This window comes from Drosophila hydei, unplaced genomic scaffold (genome assembly GCF_003285905.1).
Source record: "Drosophila hydei strain 15085-1641.00,03,60 unplaced genomic scaffold, DhydRS2 tig00008119-arrow-pilon, whole genome shotgun sequence".
NCBI classification, from domain to species: domain Eukaryota; kingdom Metazoa; phylum Arthropoda; class Insecta; order Diptera; family Drosophilidae; genus Drosophila; species Drosophila hydei.
The window spans coordinates 5,455,933-5,474,920 of record NW_022045830.1 but is presented as its reverse complement, the minus strand read 5'-3'; the positions used below and the strand labels follow the sequence as shown (position 1 = coordinate 5,474,920).

At 41.9% G+C, this 18,988-nt stretch overlaps 1 protein-coding gene across 1 annotated transcript; it reads left to right on the top strand.

Annotated features, from left to right (window-relative positions):
• The first annotated feature begins 996 nt into the window (after positions 1 to 996).
• Positions 997 to 1,471, top strand: LOC111595980 (metallothionein-3). Its single transcript, XM_023309965.2, has 2 exons — positions 997 to 1,131; positions 1,205 to 1,471. Exons 1-2 carry the CDS (start codon positions 1,107 to 1,109, stop codon positions 1,315 to 1,317), a joined length of 138 nt encoding a protein of 45 aa, XP_023165733.1. The 5' UTR covers positions 997 to 1,106; the 3' UTR covers positions 1,318 to 1,471.
• The last annotated feature ends 17,517 nt before the right edge of the window (positions 1,472 to 18,988 follow it).

The following is an 18,988-nucleotide window of genomic DNA, read 5'->3' as shown; positions in this document are numbered from 1 at the left end:
CAACAGATTCAAGATTTGAGATTTCCAACTCGCTGACCTTTAGCCCCGGCGCGGTTCGGCTCATAGCGGGCCGGCAGCTGGGACGGTGGCAGCTGCGACAGCAAAATTAAGCAGAACGCCAAAAATTGCGTTATCTTAATGAGTTTAAACGTTAATCAGGCTGTGGGCGGGACAGTGGAGCAGCGCGAGCTGCAAGTGGACACGCGGAAGTGGCCCATGCCGCAGCGGAAATGGTGCAAAGTTTGTGGCAACTGTGCCACAGGTCGGGTCGAGGATGTTGCGAGACGCTGCGGGCCCGACTGCCAACTTTTCAAACAACAAATTTGAGCTTGCAAAGGAGTTGTTGCTGCTGCCACTGCCACAGCGGAAGTCGAAGTCCGAGCGGCGCGGATACATATTAAATTTATAATTTGACCTCATCCAGCTGCAGCCCACTCAAGGCATAAGCCAAATTACAAAACATCCGCTCGAAAAGATTTCTGTTTTGTGATTGCGGCAAGGACAATGCCGCAACAGCGTGCACCCCCTTCGCCCTCCCCTCCCCGCACGGCTGCCATGTTGCACTAATGTTGCGGCCACAGCGTCTGGCGAGATAAACAATTAAAAACTTTCGCAATTTGCGGTAATTTCACTTCAACTAAGCGCGCCAGGAGGAACGCATAGTATTGGGACAACATTTTAGTGGGCCAAAGCAATTATGATGATGTCATAATTAGGACAGCAACACTCGCTTGCCAGCTGTATAAGAGAGTGTCCGACTGGCTGACTGATTGACTGATTGACTGATAGACTGGCTGATTGTTGAGTTGATGGAGTACATGTTCAATGACCCAACAGCTCATGACATTCTTATCACATTTTCCTTATCTTTTGTTGACTGTTTGAGGTAAGCTCGATTCGAATTGCACTGCACACGTTTTTGTTGATTTTGCACACGTTGAACTCACTCACTCTGATAGAAAATTCAACTGAGTGCAAAAATACTTAACTCGGCACTGGGCAACCAAAGCCAGCTATAAATATGCTCAGTGAAATTCTTTCAAAAACCAGAAAATTCTTAAGGAATAAACGTGAAAAGCTTCTCAGTTTGTGAACGAAATACGAAAATGGTTTGCAAGGGCTGTGGCACAAGTGAGTAAAAAATAAATATGATTTTCACCTTACACATTGATTCCAATGAGTTATTACACCGGCGTTATTACAGACTGCAAATGCACCGACGCCAGGTGCGGCGACAACTGCTCGTGCAGTCAGGACTGCAGGTGCGTCTGCAAAACAGGCACCAAGGAACAATGCTGCAGCACAAAGACCAAGTAAACAGTGCAAGTAAACAGATATTGTAGCAATTAAACTGAAATGAAGCACTCAACTCTGAGTGAATGCAAACAAACGGATTCCCTTCTCATGAGCTGCATCGGAAAACATGTAAAAAAAATATCTCTGAAAAATATATAAATGCCTGAGAGAAGAATATGCAATGAATTATATTTTTATTTGTGGTCTTGATCGGCTTTGATTGATCCAGCTGCAAGATTTAATTGGCTGATATGGCTTATATAGCTGTTCGATAGTTAAGTAATAATTATGGAACAGTTAATGAAAAGATTTGTTTTCATGAAGTAAGCGATATGCCAATTGAATTGAGAATCGACATTATTTAAAGGTCGCATAAATCTTTGTCTTATGAAAAGAGTCTGGACAGTGACTTTGTGGCTTGCTGAATTTTACGCAATTGAATCTAAGCAGAAATGAACACAGAATATTGCTGAGAAGAAAGTGTGTTGTGTAACTATCACACGGAATATTTTAGGGGATATTTGATATATTTGACATCAAGACTCGGTCAGGTAGATCTTTGAGGTGCTGCCGTCTAGCGCTAGTGAGGAGCCTAACAGATCTTTAGGCCAGGCTGTTTGGTTATGAATATAATCTCTCAAGGTATTTAGAGCTATGCAATAGAAAATTTATATTTATATTTAGCGATCGCAACAATACAAAATGAGGCAAACATATCTTGAGCTTATGTCACTCCTCTGCCGATTTATCTCCATCAAAGCAGTTGAAAAACTGTTTTGCTTTTAGCGCTATGTGCATATCATACCTCAATTACTCGCCCAAGCTGAGCTATTTCTTGTTTTCTATTTGGAATTCAATTTGAAACTTAATTTGAGCAGCACAAAAACTAAACATTTGTCGACTGGCGTGTGGAGATGTGTCGGATTTGGTGACTTGCTTGGTGATGTCACTTATAAGCATTTATATCTAAATGAGTTTCATTGAAATGCACAATGTTTTGTGGCTGTTGCTGTTGTTAGAGCGTGGCGCTGACAAGCTGCAACTGCAGTTTATGTGGTCTCATTTGGGCAATGGGAAACAACATGCCACACAAAATGATGACACTTGTAAGTGTGCGAAAGTAATTTAGTAGACAGATGGGGCGGCAGGGTTTTTGCAGCGAGTTCCGTATACGCCACGTTGGCCACAATAGTTAGTGGAGGGTGAAGTACTTAAACAATTAATTAACGCTGCTTGAGCTAAACATTTATGCAGCCAACAATGAGGCGCGGCTAGACAAAAAGACGCCAGCACACCACAAAATGTTAAACTTGCCACAATGCGTTGCCCTCTTAAGCTGCAATGAAGAGTGCGCCAGAGAGCGAGAGGGAGAACAGCGTTGTGGCAACTATAGCTCCTCTGGGTCTGGCTCATTATGAGCTGCAGCTATTTTAGCCCGAACAATGAACGCGCAACATTCCGCAACAGTTCCGCCGGGACTGTCTGTTAAGTTTTCTGTGTTGCCTCTTCAAATTTTCTACACATTTCTAATTAGCAGCTGCCATCAGCCATGCGTTGTCTCTATATACTATATATATATATGTGTGTGCTGGCCAGCTTAATACGGTTGTTAAGCGATTTGCGGTATTTGATTAGGCTGTGATTTCTAATCAATTAAGACTGATGACTTATGCACTAAAGTTCAGATGAGACTGAGACGATTAACTTTTGGTTCTTGGCTTGTTGACCAATTGGCCAACAAACTAGCCGCAAACATTTGCAACACTCTCTAACCGAGTTTACTGTGCAACACTAACGGAAAAGTTTGCAACACTTTTTAGGTTGTTCTGCCACACTTCCCCATCTTCGTTCCATCATCGTATTTATACAGTTTAATGAGCATCCCTAGCTCAGTTTTACTTTACTATGCGGCTGTGGTGGTTGTTGTTATTGTTGTTGTTGTCTGGCTTATTGTTGTGGCACAGCTTTATATTCTTGATGTTGATGCTGCTGTTGTTGTTGTCTGTGGCACTCGTAACTTTGCCGCAAAATTGCTTGTTTCCGTTTCTGCATTCTCGCCTCTCGACGGCCCTCGACGACTTCTCGACGGACGCCCCCACTGATAGATGCCATTATGACCCTCACTCGAGGCGCAGGATGTTCTCTCTGTTAGCTGCCAGCTAAAGTGGGCACTGCCAGCAATTAAAGCCAATTATGCTGAAATGTAATTGTTTTAAGCAGATTTCTTTTTCGGCTGCCATGGCTGCCTCCACTTGGCCTTTGACTTTCTGGCGCCACGCACTTTGTGCATTTGTTGGCTTTTATTATTTGTTGTTAAGAACATCGCTTGGGGCTGTGTTTGACATTAAAATCAACTAAATGCTTTTGCCTAAATGCAATATGCAATGAGCCCGTTTAAATAAATTGTCACAATTGCGTTTAATTAAAAACTTTTTAATGTGTGTGAGCGCCAATGGAATTTCTATGACGGCGTGTGGGTGTCGGCCATAAAAACAATTAACGCATCCGCATTGTGTATATACATATGCATATATCTATTCACATATATGTATGCGTGTAGCTTGGCAAATTCAACAATTTCATTTTGGCTGCTACGCAAAAAATAAACACAGCAAATTGTACACCAAATTGTGTGCCCGAGGGACGAATTGTCCATGTGAGTGCGAACAATAAAATTTACTGTCGTAGTTGTTGTTGTTGTTGTTGTTGTTGTTGTTGTCGTCGTAGTTGGTGCAATGGCTGTATTTGCGTCTGCGTCGCCCACAATGTCGAGCAGGACTTTTATTGTTGAGCCACATAATTAATTGTCGTAGTTTCTGGGTGTTAAATAATTAGAAAACAAGTTTTCAAGCCATTAATCACATTGAGGGGATGCAGCAGGCCACACAAAATAAAAAAAAAGAAAAAAGTAACGAACTGCTGTCCAATTTAATAGCAAAAGCTTTACAAACTGCCGCACACACAGACACACACACACCCGCATCGACACCTCTGCCATGGGGCACAAATTGAGACAGGCTGTTTGCCTGGAAATGCATTAGAGGAGGTCGCCTCAGACATGGCTTCTGGCCAGCAGCTGTAAGTTGTTCCAAATCACAGTATAATCCCGTAATTTACATAAAATATGGTCATAGGTCAAAGGGCAGGGTATAAAGAGCTCCCGCACACACACGTCGCCTTGTGTCTATTTCATTTGCTCCCACTCAAACATCATTATGTCATAAATTGCTGTTGAATCCTTGATCATTTATTAAATTTGTCCTCATTTCAAGCCAGTGTGTGCGAGTGTGGGAAGCTTGTGTGGACGAGGCAACCAACATTAGCAAGTTCAATTTGATATGCGCTGCGTGTATTAAAGCTAATAAGGGTTTTTATGACTTGACCAAACCGCATTCACGTCAGCATTAGGTGACCCCGTTAATTATGTGGCCCTAGTTTAAACTGTGCGCCTCTGTAAGGTTTTCTTCCGCTCATGACTGATAGATATTTACATGGTAATGCGCTTAAAAATGCTGCTAATGAAACGTCAATTATGTGCGCCTCTTTGGGGCAGCGCACGTGACCGACTTGTCAACGCAAGAGGCATATCCAATTTAACCCTCAAATGACTGTCATTATGACAGGACCTGTGGCAACAGACGACAACAACAACGACAGCCACAATAATAACAATAACAACATCGTTGAGGGCAGCTCTCGTCGCTTTGCCACTGAGTTATTAGCGAATCGTGATTGGCATAAATCAGTGCAGCCCGAGGTGAAGGAGAGAACGGCACAGGCAGAGCTAGAGGATGCGCAGCAACCTAACCTGGCGAATGCACCTGACCAACACGCTTTCAACTTAACTCTACTTGGCGCTTTTTCAACGCTCAAATTTATGAGCAAAACTGTTGTTCTCTCCCTCTCAGTCTGTTCATCCTGCCTGTTCATCTTTTCATACTCATTTGACATTGTTAACTCTAATGAATAAGCATTCGACTTAACGTTGACCTATCCCGACAGAAGTTCTCTAAGATGTGGACCTTTGGTCAGTCTTGATAAAAGTCTATACAATCGAGTTTATTGATGGTGTTCTCTAAAGGAGTTCGTTGAGAGAAGGGAGGCAGACAAACTAATATGTGTGCATACTCTATTTCACACATTTCGTATGTGCAGGGTATTCAAATGCATAACTTAAGCACACTTACACCGAGATGGATGTCGTTTATGTGGCATTTATGCTGAAAACGAAAGCATATTGATTCGCTGCTGGCATTTACATAACCGAAACGATATTTTGGAAGCCGGTTTGCCGCATTGCAGAGAACTGGGAGAAGGCATCGATTTGCATGGCATTAGAGCAGCAGCAGCAGCATCATTATGCAAAGCCATTGTGATAGCAGCTGAGCATCTGCTTACCCGGGTCAAGCATAACAGATAAGTGACGACCTGTTAATCATTTGCCTATAAAACTAACATTAACATTGGCATTAGCATTAGCATTGGCATCGACATCGGCATTAGCGAGCACAGGCATACATATCAATCGCATTAAGCTTGGCACACTTTGGTTTCATTTTGCGCGTCGCTCGCTTTGTTGCACAAAGGATTTAATTAGTTTTTCTTTCATTTGCTCGGGCGCGCACTGTAATTGCTTTTAACACGTTGGCTGTCTGCAGCCAAAAATGAAGCATTTAAATGGAGAAGGAATTAGGAGCATGGCAAATGACGAGTAGCGTTCAAGTGGCGTCCATCGTTCCTCTAATGAAATACTTCGTGTCGTGCGCCTGTCCACATTATTAACAGCTTCCGAACTTTTGAATTTACGAATTAAAAGCGAAAGAGCGGAAGAAAAAAGAAGGAAAAACACATTCAAGCTGCAACTGACACACACACACACTTACACTTACACTTACTCTCACAAATAACTGTTTTCATTGCAGCTGAAACAATCACAGCACAAAGACAGCGCCAGAAAAAGTGTTTAATTTAAATCGTGGCTCAAAGGAAGCCAAAGCTCCATAAGTAACTCTTATATAGAGCTATATTCCGAGTCGCATTCCGGATGTGTGGCAGAGTGCGAGTACGAGCAGCTACCACGTTTATTTATTTGTTGTTTGTGCCTTGGCTGCTCCCGTTGCCATGGCCATAAGCATAAGGCAAATTTATGCATTTCGTTGCATTTTGTGAGAGCGCAATATTCTCTTTTTATTGGCAGCACAATTTATGCATAAACATCCTCTTTGCTCATGAGAGTATGTGTAAGTATGGCTCAAGACAAATAATAGTTGTTAATACTAATAGCTAATAAAGGCTTACGATCATCAATTGTTTATAAGCTGCTTATCAATTAAGGCGAAAACAATTTAAGTTTGTGATACGCGTGCCAGAGTGAAGTAATCAATTTCAAAGTCATTTTTAATCGTCTTTGCTCAAATATTTATGCCTAAATGCTATTTAGGACTTCAGGCAATGAACTTTAGTTTGAGGATAAATTAAGGTTATGAAATATATAAATTGGCCAACTTTAATGGCTATTAAAATCAAGCTATGGAGGTTGACTTTAAATGTCAGTTGATGCCTGATGCTGATGTCGTCCTCAAGGCTTGTTAGCAGCTGAGCAAAGGCCATAAATACAGCCGCATGAATAACAATATATGATATACGATTTGACTTTATAGTATGTCAGTTAAGTTATTTGTATTTTTATTTATTTTATATGAGTGTGTGTGTGTTTGTGGGAACGGCTTGATTCGTTCGTGTTGGCTTTTTGCTTTGTTGTGCGATGCTTTTAAGAGTTAATAAATCCTTTTAACTTATGCCATATTTCAATGGCATTCCTGCTGCTGCTGCTGTTTCTGCTGTTGTTGCAGCTGCTGGCATTTGGCATTTGGCTTGAACTGAGAGCAACGCTGCCAGGCCATGTGGATATCCTGTGCCGGCAAGGCGGTGGCGGCTGCGGCGCATCGCCGCGCTTCGACATAGCCCGCAAAAAAGGGTCGAAGTCAACGGGAAGCCAACCGAATGAAGGCAATTCCATTTATTGAACAGCATTATTCAAATGTGTATGTGTGCACGGCCTGCTCCCGGAGCTCGGAAATCTCGTCTGACAAACGGAAATATTATTAAGTTGTATTGTGCATTTGATTTGTGTTGTGCACTGAAATTTGTTCAGCATTTGTCGGCTCGATTTAAACGACTCGACTCGACTCGACTCGTCAAGCGCTCCCGACGGCATCATTCATTACACTTAACTTAGCTGATATTCTACGGGACTCTCCATTAAAGAATCTATTTATTTCAATTCACTGTCCGGCTACCTCAGCTTGGGCCCATCTATTACTGGAGTTGGCCCTGCAACTAAATGCGTTATTCTAGCAGTTTTGATTAGTTGTAGCGGCGCACATTTATATTCCTTTATAGGTATGTCGTCGTGTGGCCTTTTAACAATTCATTTTTTATAAAGCTTGAGCTGACTTACTGTAAGCCCAGTCGCTCGGCCCCGATTCCAAAGACAGCCGCTGGCCCACTTGGCGCTCTTTTGTTGCCTGCTCCATGTATTTTTATTATTTATTATCCGTTTTAAATCCCAGCTAAAGATCATTATACACATCAGTGCGTCCGATTGCGAGAATCGCAGCTATTCTGATTTCTGATTTCTTGTTTTCGACGTTTGCGCCTCCCACGCAGCCAAACTCTAGCACCACCAAGCACCACTCCAGCCCCAATCTAATCCGAATCCAGAGCACAAGGCTGGCGCCCGATTCTGTGTAGGTCGTCTCAGGAGCGGGCCGCCTGCAGCTTACGGGCTGGCAGCGCGCACCAAGCCAGAGCTGGAGCCGCATGGAAAACGATTTAACTGAAAATTGAGGTTGAACTTAATCATAAATCAATGCTAATGATGCTAAAATGCTAGGAAATTTCCCAGGCATGCCATTTCGAGTGGATATCACTTGGCGCTCGAGTCGAGGATTTGCAGTGCTGGCATTTACCAAGCGGCTGCCCTTTGCACCACCCAGCCACCCAGCCACCAACCCATCAACCCACCAACCCACTCAGCGCCAAATTTGCAGATGTCTGCTGTCATTTATTACAATAGCTTTGACTTTTGTTAGTATGTTGTCGTTGTTTGCCTTCTTGGCGCCGACTTGACTATTGGATTTTTACTTGGCTTTGCTTGCTCTGAATTGTGATTAAATATATTATGAAGAGGTGTCATGTGTACTTAGAGTACTCCGACTACATATGTAATCTGAATAGTCTCACGTTTCCAACATTTACTTTGTGAATCAAATATCTAAGTGAGCTGCATCTACAACAAATCCTTAAAAATAATAGATTAAAATAATTGAAGTAATGTTTAAGGATTTTATAAATATATTTACGTATATTTTTATTTATTTATTTATTTATTTATATGTAAGAAAATGAATTTGTAATATTAATTGAATTAATTGAATATTATGAAACATTTACACTAATTGAGAATTAAAGCTCAAACAGGAGATTAAAATATTGAATTACGTTAACATTATATGGTTATTGAGTTAAATTTCATTAATGACAGACATATATACATGGATATAACTGTACATTTTATTTATATTATTGTATTTAACAAACAACTGCATTGAAATGATTTCAATGCGAATAGTTTCAAGCGTAATTCGAGTGAAAACACGTTTCTGTCTGGGAATTGAGCGTCTGAGCCGTAAAAATTGAAATAAATGGTAATGGGACTGAGTCACAAAAAATGCGCACATATCAGTGTATATGTGAGTGTTCGTGTGTGTGTGTGTGTGTGTGTATCTATAACATAAGTTATGTGCTGCTGCTGGGCGTATGGGCAGAGGGCAGCAGGTTCGTAGCCTCTTCAAGCCAAGGCGACCAAGATTTAGCAATAGAAAATTGAGTTAGTCAGAGAAAAAAGAACAACAACAACGACAGCAAAAGCAACAACAGCAACAACAACAAAGCAACAGTAAATGCTTAAGTATGCAGAGGTGTGCACTGGAGGTGCGTCGAATTTGTGGAAATTGCCTTTTTACGAGCATATTAGCATGCGTGTTAGTGTGCGTGTGTGTGTGTGCGTGTGTGTATTAGCGTATTTGCATTTGCGCTCAGATGAGGGTGTGCGTGTTGGTATTGGTCACAGCTTTGGCGTCTGTCTTATGGCTAATGTGTCCCCAATGAATGCCTGCGGTACCAAGGACGACCCTCGCACGCTCGCCGGCGCTTTCATGTGTTGTGTATTGTGCGGCAGATAAATCAATTTACTTTCATTTTATTTGTGTGCATAAATTTGTGCCTGCGTGTGTGCGTGTTGCTCAGCTAATGTATAAATGTGCGTATGTGTGTGTAAAGGCAAATAAGTAATAAACAAAGTGACGCTGACGTCGCGACGGCGCAATCGGCAAAGGCGTTTGAAATGATTTCATAAAACGTGAGCTGCCCATAATTTTTTGATTCTCTTGCCCTAACCTCCCTCTGTCTATATCAACGCTTTAATTTATAGTCTGTTTTTGAAGAAAATGAAAAGCTTTGGCCTTACTTATTTCTTGTGTGTTTGATATGCGGGCTTGATTCGTTCCATAAGCTAAAGCTGTGCCACAGAAGCTACTATATTTCTATTTGCTTTTCCTCCTATATCAGGCTTATTTTACATATTTCATATAGCAAAGAAATTTATTTAAATGTGAAATTTTACTAAAATGCTGCATATTCGGGTTTCTCTGCTGTTCGAGCGCTCACAACTCGCGCTTGCTTAAAGCCTAGCTGTGCTGGCATTTATTTAATGAAATTTCAATTTACACACGCCCGCAGCTATGCTACAGCTTTATGTATATGTGCAGACATATATATATATTTATTTGGTTTTGGCACTTCTTTTTGTTTTTGTTGCTTTAATTTGCATACAAGAGTATTTGCACATAATTATTCAATTTGCGAGTGCTCTAACTGGGACGAGCAGCGCCCGCCCGCCCCCACGGGCAGCAGTTGGCGAATGCCTTTGTTTCATTTTTATATGTCAAGCCAGATTTGGCTGACGATTTGTTGTATGGCAGCTGGGCCATGGCGCGCCCTCGAAAGTAGGCAATGCTTTCGAGCCACCTGCATGTCTGCCACTGAATAATGACAACAGCTAGGAAAACATTTTCCAATTCATTGAATTTTACAGTTGCTAGCTCCGTATCTATTGTTGTTGTTGTTGCCTGGTGTTGATTTAGCTTTGCATTCTGCTTGTGTGCCCCGCTACTCTTTGAAGCCTTGGCCCCAATTGGATAAGACAGCCAGCCCATCGACACGCTGCCACACATGCTCACATAGTCACGTGCCATAAGTGTGCTAGTATGCGTGCGTGTGTGTGTGAGCGGCGTCAACAAATGTCTATACACGATTTGTCAAGTTGTCAAAAAAGCTCGAGCACAGTGGGCCAAGTGGCTGGCATCTTTGGCCAGGCCATATGCTGGCATTGCCTCACTGTAGACCTCGACTGCCGATTTGTTCGGGCGTAAAAATGAAATTAGATTGACATGTGATATATATGTATATAACTCTAAGCGAGCCAAGTGATTTTCCCGCCCGACGACTGCCAGCTGCCACTTCGAATCTGCGGCAGTCTGTCACAGCAGCACCTCGGGGATTGCCCACTCCGGATGCGCCGCTACTCCGCCCACTAAGAATCGCGAGCCTCAACATCAATATCGCAGCAACGCTTGACATGTTTTCGATTTCCAGCCGAGGGAAAACGTCCCAGAAAGAGATCAAAATGACACAACACTAAAGCGATAAGTGTGCTAAAACACGAGAAACAATTTACAATTGACATGTAAATACGCACAGGAAACGAGGACGAGCGCTGCCAGCCCTCTGGATCTTCAGGTGGTTGATATGGCAACTGCTACGGGGTCTAGGTCCTAAAATGCCAAGACCTGCTGGCCGCTGGCTACATGTAGTTAAAGTTGCTCCAACTAATTGAGCGTTGTCAGGGCAATGTACGCTGAGTAATAAGGTGCTTCAGCTTCTTGAGCGAGGACCGCGACACGTTTTCGCACTCAAATGTTTATGCGCCCAAACGCGTATCTAAGCCATCAAATATTTAAACGCATCATCATGCACTTTGTCACCTATTCACTCTCTCCCTCTCTCTCTCTCTCTATGTCTCACTGTCTGTCTGCCTGCCTGTCTCTCTTTGACACTTTTCTCGCATAAATCTGACCTTTACACGGTTTTTAGCACATCAATCTTGAGGCATGCCTCTTGGTGAAATACCATCAGCAAAGTGGAGCTCTCAAGTTTCGCTTTTCTTGTTCGTTGTTCGCTGTTGTTTGTGGCCTGACAAGGTCAGCATTGTTGCTACTAGCTTTTGTTTATGGACAGGCAGCTGTTGCAGTGATTGCAACGCCCCCACATTCCACCACTCGTACTGCAGCAAGTTCCATTTTTCTTCATTTGAACGAGGCAACATCCACGCTGTGATTTATCTGACGCTGCCAAAATGTTGCATTTGCTGTTGCTACCTGCTGTAGCTTATAAATATTTTAAGTGCTTGCATTTTGGTGCACGTGTGCCGCATTATCATCATTGCCCCAGTCTCAAGCACAACATCAGCTTCAGCTCGAGCAGCGAACGCGCTTTTAATATGCAACGAAATTTCACGGTGGGTGACTCCAGCGTCTTCGCAGCCTTTGTCAGCGCTCGTTCAGATTTTTACCCACCAAGATACATGGCAGCCATTAAACGAAACATGCAGCAGCAAGCATTGCAGCAGTTGCGAGCTTAAAAAAGCGTTGCCTACATTTCGGCGCTTTGCCAAAAAGTATATAAAGCTTCATTTGGCTTTGTGGAGCAATTGGATTATTAGAGTTTGGCCTAAGTCTAATTAAAATTGATTACGCAGCACATTTAAAGTGACATAAGCAGCATATTGCACATACGTATAAGTTTATGGTTGAAGTAATTTAAAGGCAACAAACAAACGCACACACACACATACGCAGACACTCTTCAACATAGATACGTGTGGAATATTAACTAACGCACACACGTACAAGCTAAATGAAATTCATGGCATATGTGCGTGCGTAGTGCGCGAGTGTGTGTGTGTGGCTGTGTGTGGCTGTGTGTTTGTATGTGGTGTAAAGTGGCTTGCATTGCATAGTGATAGTGTCTGGTTGATGGTTTGCCGTAACAGCCGCAAGCCTTAAAATAGCCTTTTTTTATGCTACTTATTCGCCCGCACTCTTTCATTCTCTTTCTCACTCTGGCTTTATCCGAATTCCTGAGCCGCTGCAGGCCAAATGAGATTTAAAGTACATGCAGAGCCACACATACACATACAGCTATATTTCTAGAAAAGTTTTGGTGCACTTTGTGGGCCATACTTGGCCCTATTTTTCGGGATCTGGCTCCGAGTCTGGCTCCGGCTCTGGCTCGGTCGCGGCGCCACGTTGGCCTGGCTCTTTAGCATATTCCCCTAGCATATTTTTATTTTTAACATTTATAAGTGAATAAATGCGCGCATTTAAATGCCACTTCTTGCACACTCACATGATTCGGAAGTCATCGTCCAGCCAGCTAGCCAGACTCGGGCTTGGGCTTGGGCTAGGGCCTTGGTTTGGGTCTGGGTCTTCGTTTTGGGGCGTATGTGTGTGTTGGGTCTCCAGCCTCATTACGTATGCAGTGGAAATTTTTTGTGCTCAGCATTTTATGCACGTCGTGCCAATTTATAAATCATTTTTGTTTGTCTGTTTGCATTTGTTTGTGCTCAACGTGGCCGGCTACGTGGCGTATACGTAATGCCAGCTCTTGCATATGTCTGCCCGTTTCTATGCCTCTCGCACCGCTTACTCTCGCTTTATAATATGATTTATTTTAATCATTATGCTAAATGATTTTTTTGCTACCTCATTTTTCACCGCTCGACTTCTGCATCAAGCAACAAAATAATTTTCATTCTGCATAAAATATATATTATATATGACTCAGTATATTAAGGCTAGGCAAGTGGACTCTTTTGCCGGTACATTATTAAATGAAATGGTATTGCCGGATTTATTTCGACTTGATTTTGAACAAGGTTTCGAGCAGAACTTTCCTGGTCCTCGTCGCATTCATCAATTTCGGCTAGCTAAAAGCATTTTCTTGTCGCAGTTATTGATTCTCGTGTCGTTTGATTATTGCATTGTTTTTCGCTTTATTATGCGTTGTGTTGTGTTGTGTTGTGTGGCAAAAACAGCAAATGTTACCAAAATGATCCAGAGAGACTTGAAGAGTACTGTCGCAGCATCGTCCTTTTGAATTAGAGAAAATCCTCGGCACACGCCGGCAAATAAATGAGCCGCAGACAGACGAGCATACGTTAGCTGAAATCAAGGACACACTCGAATACCCATAGGCAGCACTTACGCCGACACATCTGAATAGATTTCAATCTACTCTTAATATTGACGAGCACAGGACACCGAGCACAGGACGCACGGCTGTCAGAGCTCGGTCAGTGGCTGATGTCCATAGCAGCTGGCATGAGTGGCTGCTGGACGGATGGTTCGGCACCGCAAGTGGGCTTGTTGTCCGCTTGTTGCGCACTGAATTATTTATTAGGCATGTTTCTGCACTAGGTGTCATCTTGCTAGCCAGCCTGGCTCCTTATCTCCCCCGCTTTTTCTCGTATTCGATTCGTTGTCCGGCATTTGGGTCTTCTTTTTTTCCGGCGTGATGGGCAACAGACTGCGACAAAGTACTTGCATGTTTTATGAGCTCTCAAATGATGCACAAAACATGATCAAATCATTTGACGTTGACATCGACGCCGACGACAACGCCAACGTTGCCGTTATCATACACCATCTCCTGCTCTTGCTGTCATGCATCACAAATTGACTTAAAGCTGTTACGCGCTTCGCTCTCCTAATTGCGCTACGGATTTGAATAATATGATTACCAGCAGGATGGGCAGTGGCGCTTCTTTTGACATTAATTGAATATGCTTGGGCGTTTGATATGGGTGGGATGGCGAGTGGGACTTGGAGAGACTTTTCGATTGGCAGTTGCTCAAAAGAGAATATTTTGAGAAATTCCCAAAGTTGCCAACAAGAATGTGCTAAATTTGCACTCGAAGATTTTATATCACGACAGGGTGTTGGCCTCCAGTGCAGCAGCTGCCTCTGCTATGGCAGCGGACTCTTCTTGGCACTGGAATGCAATCAATTTGCAAATTTTCGCTACTTTGCCGCGTTTGCAAATGTTCAAGTATTTGGCTCCTTAGCATTTTTTGTTTTTGTTTTTTTTTTTTTTTTTTTTTTTTTATCCTTTTGTTGCTGTTACCGGTTACCCCAGCCGCCTTTTGCCATATATTTTGTGTGTGTTTTTTTTTAGCCTTTCTACACTTGAGCGCATCGAACGGCTGTCTGTCTATGTTGTCTGTATGTCCAGAGACTTGCTTCTCAGCTTTGTTCAGGCAGCCAGCCAGACCCATGGGGCTATGCAAATGATGCATGGCTGGCTCTCAGCTCCAAGCTCCAAGCTCCCAGCACCAAGCTCCTGCCCCAATGCTTTGTTTGCAGCACTCGCCTATGTCTGGGTCGTGTTTTGGCCAAAGGTGCTGAGCTTGGCAAATGGCGTTGTAATATTCGTTGCAATTGAATATTGCACAACTCACACTTAGGGCGCGGCTCGAGCCAAGTTATCGGCAATGGCCCGTTGTTCATTGGCCAACAGTTGCATCTTTCGAAATGTAGGCCCTGCGATTCTTAGCTCCAACATACCTTGGCTTGCAACGTAGCCATGTCTTTCGATCAGAGTCTTTTTGCTTGCAACATTTTGCCTTTTTTTTCTTCTATCCATGGCCATGTGTAAAATCGACAAATAATGGATGCTGCCTGTGCCGTTGCCTTTTGCACTGGCTTGGCGTGCTGGCAATGCGCATTTGAATTTCAATTGAATTGAATTCTTTGTGCTGCAGCGCATATTCTGCAGTGCCAATGTGGTTGCATGGCAATATAGATTCCCTCAGTGTTATGCAAAGGAATTTCTAATGGATAAATGTGCCTCAGCGTGGGGCACCAAGGAAAGGATACGTTCGCTCTCTCCCAGCAGGCGCCAAAATATGTTGCATACTTTCAATCGGCCAACTTGAAATTGCAATTAATAAAATGTTGCAAGGCGGTATTTGCGATAAGCCATAAAAAAGTTAAGCTAATAAACGACTTCAAATACTCGGAATTAATATGGCCATTAATTGCCTAGAATCCAACTCTCTCACACACGCTTTCTCACACTGCTGTTCGTATTAGTCTGGCATTTTATTTTGTATATTTGAAATAAATTATTCTGCTCACTCATCAGCATTTTGCGCTGTTATAAACACGTTTTTAATTAAAATTGCAAAAACAGGGAAAAGTAGATGGCGGCAATAAAAGCAAAAAAAAAAAAAATAAAATAAAATAAGCACACACAAACCGCTTGCTACTGCATGCGAGTGTATGTGTGTGTGGGAAAAAAGAAGAAAAATGTGATGGCAGCAACTTCAATTAACAGAAAATAAAAGGCAATTCCAAGCAGAACAAAGCACTGAGCAGCAGCAACAGAAACCAAACAAAGCTAACAGACAGATAAACGGACGACAGACAAAAGTTGCCATTACTGTTGCCGCGTAGGTGAAGAGTGTGGGTGTGTGTCTGAGTGGGAGGGAAGGTAAGTGGCAAGCAGAGCATGTGCCATGTGGCAGGGGCCAGGCTGCACAGAGCGCAACAGTTTTAGTGATAAAATGGCAAACACGTAATCATGCCAGGCAGATAAATGTGCGTGTGGCGCGGCCTCATACTCAACCTGAGTTGAGGCACAGCAACAATACGCACACACACACACACATATGGCTGTGACACATGGCGCTGCCTATGCCAACGACATCCACGCAATAATAAACTGGCAAAGAGAAAAATAAAATACGAATACACGTCGCATTCATTGCGATTCATTAATTTGACATTCACGTACCACAGAGACCACACACTCATTCACCCACACACAGAGTTGCATAAGTGAGTGGCATGGCAGGCCCCTACAAATTTGTTTACAATTTGAACAGCTTTTGTTGCCAATCGAATTATTTGCTAAGCATTTGCCAAACAACACGCTGAAAGATGAGATTTAAATTTAAATTTCTCTCTACTCATTGTTAACTGGAAATTTTGCCAAAGCACACACAATGAGCTTTTATTAACATCGTCGTATGTGTGTATGTGTGTGTACATATTTGTAATACTTTGACGCCTCACGTGCCAAATGAATTGGCTGCTTGTCAAGTTCTTTTAGTTGTTTCGCTTGGCCTGGTTCTTGGCGTCCTTCGTACCATCAAAATTGTTCTCACGTCTAGACATAATTTCTTCAATCATTTATTACCTAATTAAGTGGAAGTATAAATGCTAAGCTCAGCCACCCAGCAGCGCTGGCAAAGTGGGCGTGTCCGGGCATTCAGGGTCGAACTGGCAACTGTTTTTGTGCTTCGTTCATACATACTCCATGCTCAGTTCCAATCTCTGTTGGCCCAGCGCCTTTTGTGTATGTGAATTAACTGGCAACATTCCAATGATTGACCTTTCTCTCTCACGAGTGTGTGTTGCTGTGTATGTGTGTGTGTATGAGTGACTGTGTTCTGGTTGAGTGTGAGCACTTGAGCTTAAGACTCGCCCTGAGCATAGCAACTGCCTTTGTCTTCGGCTCATCTTTTGTTCCATCTTGGCCAAGTCGGCGCAAAGGCAGGCAGGCAAGCAGCCAGGCAGGCATTGTGTGCATTTTGTGTTTTCTGCTGCCGTTGTTTGTGGCTTTGTTGTTGCTGTTGTATCTTTTCTTGTGGTTATTCTCAACAAACTGCCGCTTCAATTGTTTTCTTTCTCCTCGCTTTTTTGGTGCTTTTCATTGTTTGGCCATTGTTCGCTTTTGGCTTGGCTCAATTGTGTCACAGTTTTGATCGCTGTATGGCTTTTTGGAGGTCAATAATGAAGTGCACGGCAAAAGAAGCTGACAGCTAGATAAAAAAGAACTGGAAATATCACTCTTCTTCTAGATATCTAATATTTGCATAAAATGTAATAAATTTCATGACAAACTAAAAGTTCAAACTGAAGCCGAACATTAAACAAGTATTTTTATTAGGTTCACAGTGCTGCTCATTAGTTTATACCCATGTGGTTCCGAGCGGGGTATGCATATCTGCATTTGCTCAAATCTATCTTAGTTTTCCTATTGATACTTACTTGTTCAGAACTTTCTTCAGCATCGCCCAAATCATTGTGCTTCGCTTTTATTATTTTCCATAATTTTTTATTATTAATTTGTTGTTTGTTTTTGTTTTTGTGTTTGTCTTTTACAATGCTTTTTCATTATTCATTATAAATATGCCACGATGCGGTCTGCATAGCTGCTGGTTGCCTCACGGACTTCGGTTCACATAGTCTTATGTAAAGCCCGTGACATAGTAATACATCTATCTCTTACTTAAGTACTACATACCATAGCATATTTATCTATATTCTATATTGTGTTCCGTTTAGTTTGCTGTCGCTAGGCTTAACTTGAATTCCTCAACTTATTTGATATTCCTCATGCATATTTTATGTACTTTTTCCATTTATTTTATTTTCATTTTCTGTTCTCTTCTTCTTTTTTTCTTTTTGCTATTATTTAACATAGGGTTCTGCTACGTTTATCTATGTAGCTTCTTCCTTAACAGTATTGATCTAGCTGCGGTTTTCTAGACATTTTCTTTTCCATTGAACGGTACTTTACATTGTAGCTGCGCCTCGTGCTGTGCTGCCCCGAGAGCACAATGACAAAGTAAAAGGGACATAAACAATAATCGAATTGTTAAAGCGGTTAGATTTACATATATGCAGATATCAGAGGCTGCAATGCAGATTGGTTGTCTAAGTACTCTTTCTGCGACATTCGAAGTGGGCAAACAACTTCCTTAGAGATTGCAGCTAGGTACTTAGGATACTTATGCGAAAACTGTCTGACAACGGCTTTAAGCATTCTCTGCTTTGGGATTGATAATTAACTTTAAATTCGTCTAATATTAAATAGCTACAAGCTGTTCTATAAGCAGGTTCTCTCTTTAAAGGTCGCTTGCAATTTGGTGGCCTAGGGAACTATTCGAGTGCATTGTAATTTCCCGATAAATATATATATAGTGTATATATATCTATTTATTTAGGTATATTTATTTAGGATATATAATTCTCTCATATGTATCGTAATGTATTTGCATTTAATTGCTGCTTTTAGGTATTTAATTTTTGCTATAATAGTGTCAACAGTGGTATAACTAGTAAGCTAATCGATATTCGGTAATCGATAATCGATAATCGTTAATCGATAATCATATGAATTACCCAAGGTTGGTTTTATTTGTATTTGTTTTTTTTTTTTTTTGTGACTAGTATTCACTAACTGAAGCGTAGGCTAGGGTGCACCAATAGCGTTATAACATATAGTATAGTATAGGTATACGAGTATATTTAGGTATATCAAGTTAGCATGTACTATATATATATATGTAATATGTATATATATATATATATATATATGTATATATATAAATATGAATATGTAACACATACGTTATCTATATGCATTAAGGAAGACATTTTTTCATGATTGTGACCATTTCTTCAGCGCACTTTACACTCTACACTTGACACGTTCACGCTCA

Excerpts from the sequence above, each read along its gene's own strand:
- LOC111595980 (XM_023309965.2), top strand. The coding sequence starts at position 1,107 with ATGGTTTGCAAGGGCTGTGGCACAA. Across the intron at positions 1,132-1,204 it reads TTGCAAGGGCTGTGGCACAA|ACTGCAAATGCACCGACGCC; the intron begins GTGAGTAAAAAA and ends GCGTTATTACAG.